At 46.3% G+C, this 12,215-nt stretch overlaps 1 protein-coding gene across 2 annotated transcripts in view; it reads right to left on the reverse strand.

Moving 5' to 3' along the window:
* Positions 1-12,215, reverse strand: part of LOC119383240 (liprin-alpha-4) — a 45,510-nt gene that overhangs the window by 24,592 nt on the left and 8,703 nt on the right. For both annotated transcript variants that reach the window (XM_037651289.2, XM_037651288.2), the window contains exons 9-14: positions 12,095-12,172; positions 11,374-11,568; positions 8,967-9,058; positions 6,689-6,965; positions 1,094-1,329; positions 385-604 (exon numbers count right to left, since the gene is read on the reverse strand). In XM_037651289.2, coding sequence (XP_037507217.1) covers positions 385-604; positions 1,094-1,329; positions 6,689-6,965; positions 8,967-9,058; positions 11,374-11,568; positions 12,095-12,172 — 1,098 coding nt within the window. The remainder of the gene's footprint in view (positions 1-384; positions 605-1,093; positions 1,330-6,688; positions 6,966-8,966; positions 9,059-11,373; positions 11,569-12,094; positions 12,173-12,215) is intronic.

Raw genomic sequence — 12,215 nt, forward strand, 5'->3', positions numbered from 1 at the left:
CTGAAAACCTTTGGCGGCACATTATGGCGTCCGGAAGTTCAGTGGCACAGCAAATTTTTATGACACAAAAAGTTATCGCGGTACACAGGGTACGCAATAACCGGTAGGCGTAGGACGAAGCACTACGGCTTAAGCCGTCAGCAAATGCATTAGGCTCTATGAGACTCGGTCGGGGATTCGTCGCAACTACGTTTTAACCGTTAGTACACTTAAAGCGGGTACGTATTCACGAGGTTTGACTGTATAAACATCAGTTGCCTCAAGTCGCTTTTTAGTTGCCAGTTGCAAATGGTCCCGCGACCGGCGCTAGTCGCAGGTGTGAACGAGCCTTAAGGCGATAAAATTAAATTAAATTACAAGAACCAAGGTCTGCCCCGTGCTTACAGTGTGGTACTTGGGCAGGTACTCTCGCTGGGGGCTGTGGTGAGTTGGGGGGCCAGCGGAAGAAGGTGGTGTAGACCGCCCACTGAGGGGTGGTGAACCTCGGTCGAAGGAGCGTCCTCGTGACAGCAAACCCCCCAGGGGCTCGAGGCTGCTGCTACCAACACGTGACTCCAGCTCCTCGGCACGCTGCTCTGTGCTCTGCTTTTCCTCCTGAATTAGCCTGAACAAACGATGGACACCAGCATTAGCATTACAGCAGCTACAGAACTGGAAGGTACACTAAAGTGAAACACTAATTCAGTTTAGACTGACAATTGTAAAAAAAAAACCGAAAAACCGAAAACAAGTAATGCACTGCTACCAACTGCAACTCTCGTGCATAGCCAGCAACATGCATACGGAGTGTAATGCGGTACTTTTTCTTCTACAACAAAGAAGCTTCGTAAAAGATAATAGTTAAAGGCCACAACGCAAACAGCCTTATGGCCTTTTACCTCCAGTAATCAGGCATTCTTAGAGCAGAGTGAATATTCAGAAGGCCCTGTAATAATATGCTGAATGCCTTTAAACAAAGTTGCAATGGTAGATACCTTATCATATCCTACATCCCACTAAGCTCTCCTCCTCTCTATCCATGCAAAGCACTAGTGAAAAGGAGCAGGAAAATGCAAAAAAGAGCCCCTAGGCATTGATTCACAAAGAGACGCACCGTATCTCATTGTTGATGGCATCCAGCTGTTCCTGCAGCATTAGCGCCAGTGCCTGGGCATCGGAGTGGTGCCCCACTGGTGAGAGCAGGTGGTCCATGCTGCCCAACAGGCCCGCTCCACCACCATCCTCTTCGTCCTCCTCCGTGGGACTGCACTCGGGGTCACTGACCCCTCCGTCCAGGCCACTGCCAGCACCTCCCGGAACCACCTTGTCCCACTCAGAGTCACCCAGGCCCTGGCAGCACAAGCAAAAAACCATTCACTGTCTGCCATCTCGGTGAATGTTGAGGAATCTGAACACCCCACTTGATTTAAACACTTCCTTACAGCTGACGCAAGTTATAGACAATCAATTCACTTATTCAAAAAAGGGAGGACTGCAGGTTACTGTTGGGCAGAGAGGGAGATAGGGAGGAGAAGTAGGCATACTCTAAATCATATGTGCCAACCAACCAGCAATTCATAAGCATGCTAATAGCTATGGTAATACAGTCAAATCCTGCTACAACGAAATTGATGGGACGTGCGATAAAGTTTGTTGTCACGGAATTTCGTTGCAGCGAAATTTCATCTATAGACCACAAAAGTTAGAAAGATCTGATGACCATGACTCGTCCTTTGGTCCCGGCAAGCGCGTGCATTGTCCTTTGCATTTAACTCTCGCTAAGCTGGACGTACTTGGTCGCACACCGAGTGAATGTATTTTCTCGCGTATAACACGCACAAAATATACAGAAAATTAGGCGCTAAACTCGGGGTGCGGGTTATATGCGAATTTCAGTGCGCAAGTTGGCTTCACGGTAATGCAAGGAAGGCAGCTTTGCGTCAATACGCGAGTTGTACACGTGGGTTATACACGAGCAAATACGATATGCACGCTACCCTCGAAGCGTGCCGAGCGCATAGTGCCGCGAAGGAGCGTGCCAAAGTTCGCTAGAGGCTAACTGAAAACGAAGTGCCGAAGCTCCGCGCTACCACAGCCATAAGCGAGCAAAAGGAAAGTCGAAACGCTTCGCGCCGTTTTACGACCTTGTTGCCTTTAGTAATCTTTCTTCCGGTGTGTCAGCTGCGTACTTGAGCATATTCGCTACCGATGATCGCGACAATAGCGACCGCGGTTTTCTGTGCAGCGGTTGCGGCAAACGGTAGTTCCGTTATCAATCTGTGCGCTCTGGTCGTGCGCGTGCCTTCAGAACTGTGTCGTTGCTATTTGTGATCGCGTCTACCGCTGTTTTGACTGCAGCATTGCTTTGAGTCGGTGCGCGTACGTTGGATGCACGCGTACTTTTGTGGTGGCCCATGATCGCGTCGACCTGACCGCGTTTGTGTTCGCAGCGGTTGCGGCACAATGTAGTTACGCTTGAACTAGGTGCGCGCTGGCCGTACGTGTGCCTTCAAAACTCCGTGGTTGTCATTTACGATCGCAGGGCTTGTGACGACGAGCAGTACTTTTGTTTTGTGTGCTTCATCAAAACAATGACGGGAGTTTTTGAAGAACGATTCTTCCACGGCCCGCACGCGAATCAAACCCGCCAGCAGCATCATGGCGGATGGACGACCTGTCGCCGAGCATCTCAATGGAGAATAATTTACCAGGATGTGCGTGTGGTGGCAGAAAGCATGTCTCCGATGATGACACGGGTCTTGCGATGCGGCCGCACGGCTGGCACGAGAAATGGTCGAGTTTCTAGCGGAATTTCACGGCAATCCTAGGCAAGCTCCTTTTCCTTATGTGGTGGCACTCGTGAAAACTTCGTTTAAGCGGAAATACCCAGAAAAAGTATTCGTTGTGACGAGACCTTTTTCGCATTGTTTTCTATGGGCGGCTGACGAGGAATCGAAAATTATTTGTTGTGGCGGAGGTTTTGTTGTAGCGGTATTTGTTATAGCAGGATTCGACTGTATCAAAATTTGGGCTTGTTGGCTCATATTGGTGAATACTGAACAAAAGGCAAAGGAAAAGAACAAATAGCACTGCATGCATCCTCATTCTTATCTTCAATTAAGTTGAGCATATTAAACACATGAAAATTTAAATTCTAAACAATTCAATGAATTACACAGCTGCAGCAATCTCGACTTGACCAACTACAGGCACAGTGGTGCAACAGCCGAATTAGAATTTGGAACAATTTTTGGAGCAGCAAAATGTTCCTTTTGGAGCATGAAAATCCAAATTTGTACCAGGCTACAGGAAAGAGATGCTCCATTTTTTAGCCCGAAATCCCAAATCTGGAGCAGTATGCCAAATAAGACTTACTTTTAGAAAATAAAAATATATGTACAAACTATTTAACATCAGCTAACTCGTGCACAGTGCACGTGAATACTGCTATTTCAATAAAAGCAGTCTGTTGAAACACCCCACAGTGCAAACAATGTCGGAGTCTATTTAACATTTACAGAGCCTGTCAAACCATTTGACAGGCACTGCATATGCTCTTGTGAATCTATCAACCTGGCGACCTCAAAATTCGGGAGATTTGTAAAGAAGGAGTGAAAGGAAGTGGCGAAAAAATAGAACTGGCGTACGTTTTTGTTTATTGTTTCTCAGGGCCGCATAAACGTCATACACTGCTCTGAATGACTGCCAGTATTTTTTTAGATGTCAGCAATCATACTAATAGTTGTTATTATATGGCACATGCACGCATGAGTAATTAAGAAACAAAATGTGCTGTGTCCTGTGACAGCGAGTACTAGTAGGCCCTTCTAAATCATAGTACGCTTTTCCACACAGCAAAGGTGTACCGTGGCAAAAGTGACTTAAAAAGCATTCTGCACGTGATAGAGCAAGGCCAGGAAATTTTAGAACCGTTGTCCTTTTTCTTTTCTTTCTCAGTGAGGTTAGGGTATAGTGAACTAGTAGTTAGGGTTATGGTCCGTGCATCTGGTTTGGATTGGATGATGATGCGCAAACTGCAGGTAATTAACATCTTATCCATTTCTCACTAAAATTATCAGTACTGAGAAACTTTTGAGGCTGGTTGGGTATTTTGGCACAGCGTAGTGCAATTTCAACAAATTTCACGGTTCTGGCTCAGCTTGGCACAGCTGTTGCACCCCTGCAGGCAGTACAATGTAGCCTGAAGGTTGATGAAACACCAATGGCTGAGAAAGATAGCAAGATGCGAACAGAGGCACTGCCCTTGAACTACCCTATTCATGCATTCTCTGCATGTTTCTTTCCCATCTCTTAACCACACTTATCAAGATGACAGAGCAGATGCCCATGAAAACAAACACACACACATGTACATGTGTTTGTGCTTTTCATCTTGTCCTCAAATTGTACCAACCAGCCCAGCAACAAAGTCTTAAAAAGATATATTTATAGTTGCAATGGTTGCTATGTCATTTAACCAGAGCAATCAGCAAAATTGGCTACAAAATGCTGCTTTTGAAAAATACCAGTAGTTGGCTGAAGACATTAGCATTTTAATAGATGCCAGCAACATTTGTGTATCCTTTACTGCTTAGCAAAGTTATGCTCTAGGACCCACATGCTGTTGGGCAACACTGCATTACCAAAGCGGCCGGGCATAAGCCAATGTGGAGTATGAGTGCACACTACACGACAGGGGAGCTACATATTCTCGAACTGTCTATTTAGTGGACTGCCCATTTCAGCTGCTGTTGAATGGCCTAAGCTTGACAAGCAGCACACTGCCTGTTACATGCTCTTCTTCCACAACGTCATTTTGATGTAGACGGAGCTTCCACAGCTCTCAAGACAATTGAGAGGATGAGAATGCACTTTAATGCGGCAAATAATGCAGGCTCCTCAGATCCACTCTTGGCTGCGCATGTCTCAGAGGCCGTGCATTAACTCTAATTCTGTGATCGCATAGGCCATCAAGTTAGGTTTAATGTGGCGACCTTTTATTGCACCTTCGTGATCCCGACGTGGCTTGCGGGTTTATGCAGCAACCAAATGCACTAAGATGATGTCAGGCCGAAGTGGACATGTCCACTAAATGGACAGTTCCCGAATAGCTATGCAACTGTGTTTAAAGGGACACTAAAATGAAAATATAAATTGGTTTAGATTGATAAATTGTACTTTGAGAATTATAATGTTACCGTATAAACGCGTGTAAGGGCCGCACATTTTTTTCAAGAAATGAGGGCCAATTTTCAGGGTGCGGCCCATACACGTGACATTTTAAATTTTTTTAAAGTAAAAACGCACCAGTTAGCGAACGAAGAGCGTTTATTGCAGTATACAACATTTCTTGCGACATACGTGCTCAATCGTCGTCACTCGGAGAGTCCTCAGACTTGGAGTCCGAGATGAGACGGTGTGCTGCGAAGCGCCGTCACCCCACAAGCAGTCTTCTTCCGTGCCATCCAAGCTGTTAGATATCCAGGCGACTAAAACTTCGGGACACAATGTCCGTCGACACCGAGCTCCACGCAGATAGGATCCACCCAAGTACAGTCGCCAAGGCTAGTCCCTTCACACGCATGTCCGTTGTGAGTGTAAGACCATCATTCCGCACTTCAGTCACATAGCGGAACAAGTCTTCTTCCAAATCGGGAAACTTGCACTGCTCTCCTCGGAAAGCACGCTTAGTGCTGTTGGTGTTTCGCAAGGCTTCTTTTTGAGCACACCAACGTCGAACACACTTCTCGTCAACGTCGAATTTTCTGCTGGCGGCACGTTTCCCATGCTCGAGAGCATACTCGATCACCTTCAACTTATAGCCAGCAGTGTAGCTATTCAGGTACTTGCCCATCTTGCCAAAACGTGAACGCCGTGTAGAAAACAAGCTAGCACGAAGGTCATCGAACAGTGCAGAAAACTACAGCAAATGGCTGGCTGAACTGCACAAACCGAACAACGCGAACACCATGCCAAAGTTGGTGATGTTAATGCCGATATGGATAGCGCCGATAGCGCGTTTGTATAGAGATGTGAGAAGCTAAAGATAAAATCCTGCTTTAACCTTTAGTTGGCGGGTCTATGAATACTAATAAAAAAGTTAAAATTTTTAGCCCACTTCACGAACATCTTAACACGAATTGCGTTTCTTTGCGCCATCTATCGACTACGCCTAGAAGGTTACACGCGTGCGCATTTTGAATACGTATTGGTTGAGGAAAGTGTGGGTGCGGCCCTTACGCAGATTTGTTTTTTTTAGAATATGCACTTTAAAAAACGGGGTGCGGCCCTTACACGGGTGCAGCCCTTACACGCGTTTATACGGTAATTTCACCAACATATGTTTGTTACAAGGGAAGAAAATCATGGTCAATGTCTCATTTTTAAATTTCGCACCTGACACCTGGTATGTTAGGTGTGAAACCTGGCCCCCTCAGAGGAGAATGTACTTCATTTTTACAGATTAGGAACTACGTATGACCTAGCAGACCACGTCAAAATCTATGATGTCACGGTGTTTGGTGCAGAAATTTCAAGGTGGCGTCACCACCTGCATCTTCTTTTTCTGTTTGCTCACCTAAACGTCTTCTCGCAGTAAAAGTGATGTTTTTGTTATTGTGAAATGGTAATTTACTGATATGAGCAAAACTGTTCTTCTCTTCAGTGTCCCTTTGACACTCCTCCAGCGACTCTTGGTGGGCCGACTCACCTTGCCAGGGTCTTCGTCGAGGGACCGACGTCTAACCCTCGGCAGGGTACGGTGCTGAGTGCCTGGTGTGGTGGGTGGACCCGCGCTGATGTCCAGCCCACCGCCACCAACAGACAAGGTGGAACGGAAAGCGTCCACCGACGAGACCACCCCTGAAGTCGCCTCCGAAGTCGACGGTGGTGCCAGACCCACCAGTGACGGTGGTGACAGTACATTGCCTCCAGCTCGTTGTGGAGAAAGGGGCGAGTGGTGCGCGAGACTTCGTGCTGAAGTCACCCTGCAGTGTTTCAAAGGGGAAGTAGTCAACACAGGTGCTCCGCGAGGCACATCCTTACAATTTGTGCTTTATGCACGTCACTGTCAACAACGATCGAAATAACTACTCAAGTAGAAGGACCTGTCTATCCAACATCCAATGTTGCCCATGTTATACCATGAATAAGACTTCAGGTACATACATCAGCATTTGGATTTTCATGCACAACGCTGCAGCTGTCATATGAAAACCGGAGCAGCCAGAAAATGTAGCAGTTTCTGATCAACAATTTCTTTATTAAGTTTCTTATAAAAAAAAGGTTAGAAAGCTGGAATTCATGCTAGTACCACCATCCAAAGGGGCCTTGCAACACTTTTCAAAGGAATCGTCGAATGGCTTCATTAAAAGAGCTTACTGCCTCACGAATTGACTGCCGCCAAAAAAATTTAGAATCCATCAAGTGCGAGTGGAGTTACAGTGATTTGTCGCACACTTCAAGTGCTTCCTCTCTCTTTTCGTACTAGCGGGCGCACTGAAGGCTACGCTGGGAGGGAGATGACAAGGGGGCAAGAAGATGCGTCCCTTCGTCAGCGAGCGTCATGACCTTGAGCACATTCTTTGCTTTTTTTCTTCGAATGCACAGCTTACAGTGTGATCGTGAGCATGTGCGCAGGCACGTGACGGCATTCCGTGGCAGCCCCGGTAACCATGTAGCCACGATGTTCAAACCAGCCAATGTTGTGGACTTTGTGCTATAACATGGTCATTTTGGGTATATGGCATCATTTGTCGAGAGAAGTGTAAATTCCAGGGCACGTGCTGCACTATAATGTTTGGCTCGCGTGTTCTCAGGAGCCTCGACTACCGATCAGCAGCGTTTTCTGACCAGGCTCAAAAAGCGTTGCAGGGTCCCTTTAATTCAAGCATGTGCCAATTAGACAAAAATGAGCCCGATTTTATTCGTACGGTCCAGTCCACTGTCAAAAGGGTACCGACACAAAATTTCGCGGCCGAGATAGCCTGCTGGACCAATTCCCGTGTACATGCTTGTACCATCTGCAAAATATCGACAGCGAATAAAGCTTGGAAGGTATTTTATATGAATTTTGAAGTTCGCGAGCGTGATCCAGCACTATAGGGCGCACCTAGTGCATTGACACCCTCGGAGGTAACCTGAGGTGACCCCCCTACTTCCCCTACGTAACCGCTGCAGCCGCCACCGTCGTAGCCGCCATTTCTGTTTTGACGCGCTTTCTGACGAATCGCTCCTCGCCAGCGGGTCAAACCTAAAGTGATTCGCCACGTCGAAAATTCCTTCGATCCCCGCCGCAAGAAAATCGTTGCCATCAGATGACGATGAGCCCGACGATGACAGACCGCGCGGAAATGCGTCACTGTTCTGTGTGCTCACATGACCGAGCGTTTCACTCGCTAGGCAGTGATAGTTGCACACGGCGGCTTGTCATTTTTGGAGCTCTGTCAAACCGAAACTGAGGCTGTGTCGGTAATGAGGAGCTTGTAATTAATTATCTGTCGCGTGCTGCAGCAAACGATGTGTCGTGTTACGACTAACAGGCCCCCAGCAACACATTGCAGCAAAAAAACGCGGGGCGAAAATTTTTGTGTCAGGACTCCTTTAAAGGAAACTTTACAAAAGCAACATATCACATGACACCCTTTTTGACCCTATTGGTAAAAAGGGTCGTCACAATAAATTACGTACACATTTACACGTGAAGAACATTTTTTCGGGTCTCAGTGGTAACTAATGCCACAAATCAAACAGTATGTTCTCTTTAACAGTGGGCCAAACTGTACATTGTGATAAGGACATTACGGGTTCACATACATGCACATAAAAAAAATGCCCGCACACACAAAGAGCCACAGGTTCCACTGCTTCACACAAATTTTACGTTGCTACAACACAGCAATCCAAATGTGCAATAATTACGTGTAGGAGACTTTTGTAAGACCTTCCCACGTAAGATGAGACGCAAACGAACGTCCATCACAGTTTACCTTGAAAGAGACTCTGTCCTGTAGTTCTGGACATCACGGCGGATCATCTCCATCTCTGCTCTGACTTTGGACAATTCCTCAAAGATTTTTTCCTGTAATGAAATGAAGACAGGCGAAAAATAACTTCCAAAAACACAATTCGTAATATTAGAAAATTCACACAAAAAGAAAAATTTAATATACATAGGTTCATAATCGATTCACAACTGCAGCATGAAATTAAGGGCAGTGCTGCTACTGCTGTATCGTGCAACAATGCAATCTATGCCCAATATTTTTGATACGTTGCGCCAACCAATGTTTTCTTTCTAGAGGTGCACTTCAGCAAAACTCATGGAAAATTTCTCAGCATAACAAGACAGTGCTGCTGTCTGGCAGATAGTAACATGCCAACAGCATTTACAGTAGAACCCCGCTGATACGTTTTTGAAGGGACCGTAGGAAATAAACGGAAGAGACGGGAAACGTAAGAGCCGAAAAACAGGAAAAACGGCAAAATATTTAGTGGTACAAAATTTTATTTCAATTCTTACGAGCAGCACGAAAATTGGCGCGCTCAGCCGCGATCTAGTCGATGGATAGAAACGCGGAGCTTAGGACGGCCTCATCCACAGAAATGTAATCAACGTATGTGATTTTTTTAACACCAACAGCTGTAGGCATGAAAGAACTAAGCACACGCAATCACGTCCGGCGCGGCGAGTCCGACCGCGAACCGCACGATCGACCGTGCGAGCTCCAACCAGCTCGAACTCCTCCCGCTCTCCGACAAATAACGATGATGATGAGTCTACGCCAACGCGATGGCAGAAGTGAATGCCAATCTCGAAGGCCTTGCTTTCGCATGCAATTACATCATACACGCCATGTTTTTGCAATACAAATCTCAAAGGCTATACTTTTGTCAATAGTAAATGCCAATCTCGAAGGCCTTGCTTTCGCGAGCAGTTACGACATAGACGCCATCTTTGCCATTTGAATCTCGAAGGCCATGCTTTTGTTTGCCTCAATTGAAAGATTCTGTTGCTTGCGCCTCTCATGCGGCTAATATTACGGTCAAACGAGGCCAAGCTGCGTGAAAATGCACCATGGCGGCTCTCTTTGGTAGTCACTCGGTCGGCTCCGGGTGCACTTCGCGACGTATCATACGGGAACGGTCCGACAGTTACGACGTAACAGCGGGGTTCCCAATACATTGTATCCTATGGGAGCTATGCCGGGACCGGCGGAAAACGACGTAACAGCCGGGAAAACGCAGCAGTGAGGAACGTAACAGCGGGGTTCTACTGTATTCCTATGAAACATACACAACCCATCCATATACAGTAGTATGTACAGTAAAACCCCGCTGTTACATTCCTCACTGCTGCGTTTTCCCGGCTGTTACTTCGTTTTCCGCTGGTCCCGGCATAGCTCCCATAGGATACGATGTATTGGGAACCCCGCTGTTACGTCGTAACTGTCGGACCGTTCCCGTATGATACGTCGTGAAGTGCGCTGGGAGCCGACCGAGTGACTACAGAAGAAAGCGGTCATTGGTACATTTTCACGCAGCTTGGCCTGGTTTGACCATAACATTAGCCGCATGAGAGGTGCAAGCAACAGGATCTTTCAATTGATGCAAACAAATGCATCGCCTTCGAGATTCGTAATGTAAAGATGGCGTCTATGACGTAACTGCTCGCGAAAGCAAGGCCTTCGAGATTGGCATTCACTTCTGCCATCGCGTTGGCGTAGACTCGTCATCATAGTTATTTGTCGGACGGGAGGAGTTCGAGCTCGTTGGAGCTCGCACGGTCGTGCGCGCGGTTTGCGGTCGGACTCGCTGCGCTGGTCGTGATTGCGTGTGCTTAGTTCTTTCATGCCTACAGCTGTTGGTGTTAAAAAAATCACATACGTTGATTACATTTCTGTGGATGAGGTCATCCTCAGCTCCGCGTTTCTATCCGTCGACTAGATCGTGGCTGAGCGCGCCGATTTTCGTGCTGCTCGTAAGCATTGAAATAAAATTCTGTACCACTAAATATTTTGTCGTTTTTCCTGGTTTTCGGCTCTTGCGTTTCCCGTCTCTTACGTTTATTTCCTACGGTCCCTTCAAAAACGTATCAGCGGGATTCTACTGTATGTGATATTTATAGCAGCAGAAAGATGATCATTTCATGACTGCTTAACATGTTTTTTAAGCTCAGTTTGCATTATAATGATGCAGGCTTTCTCCAATGCCATCAAAACATACAATAGAGTGCAATGTGTTTACTGTAGATTTAAAACCCATTTACTGCAGGAATTGAATAGACAATGAAAATGAATAAACACTTAATCGGCACTAAAAAGTAACATCACGGTAGTTTTGTCTGAGGTATTTTTTCATGACCATATTTGTATTTATCTTGGCAGCAAAAAGCACCTTTTCTCCCTGGGTCTCGTCGAGGACCTTGCGTGTGCGCTCCAGTTCCTGCGACAGCATGTTCTTCTCGTCCAAGGCGTGCATGCGCTCCTTGAGGTGCATCTGCAGCCGATCATTGCTCTCTGCCAGAAGTTTGTCCACTGTTGCCGATAGCTTCTGGTTGTGGTCATCGTTCATCTTTTCCCGCTGGCGAGCCTACAAGCGCACACCAAATAATGTGAGTGCAACATAGATGACAACAATCTGTTGAATTTATAGATTACAGTGCTAAGCTGTGCTAATTACAAATGGAGCTTCTTAATGACTGTGATCAGAGTGAGCTCAACACAGGAATACTTTTCCTCAGACTCACCCGGCCCTTACTATTACATCACATCAGTACATATCTCGGCAGTGGTGGTGGTAAATGCACAATATTGCATAGGGTTGGCCTAACTTCACCGCTAAAATGCTTGCTGGTGAGTCCAGTACATTACAGAGAGTAATAAATATATTTCCTGGCATAGTTTCAGCACTGACAACTGGGCTAGTTGGTTCTGGTGAATAGCATGAAACATTGTACTGGCAAACAAAGAAACGGACAGGATAGGAAGAGACACACAACGCCAGTGTGTCTCTGGTAAACGATAATGCACACTTTCACATCGAATATCACTCACTTGAAAATAAATTTAATTCTTTACATGGTGCCCAGTGTAACGAATACAATTATCACACTTACCCGCATCAGCTCCCCGGCTTTCTCTTCGAGCTGCTGCTCCAGTCGACTGACCGTGTCTTCCATAGAGCCATGCTTTTCCTGTTGTGGAAAATTTGCAAACACAAGACAGCTCTCAGAAAAA

The sequence above is a fragment of the Rhipicephalus sanguineus genome, chromosome 2 (assembly GCF_013339695.2).
Source record: "Rhipicephalus sanguineus isolate Rsan-2018 chromosome 2, BIME_Rsan_1.4, whole genome shotgun sequence".
Lineage (NCBI taxonomy): Eukaryota > Metazoa > Arthropoda > Arachnida > Ixodida > Ixodidae > Rhipicephalus > Rhipicephalus sanguineus.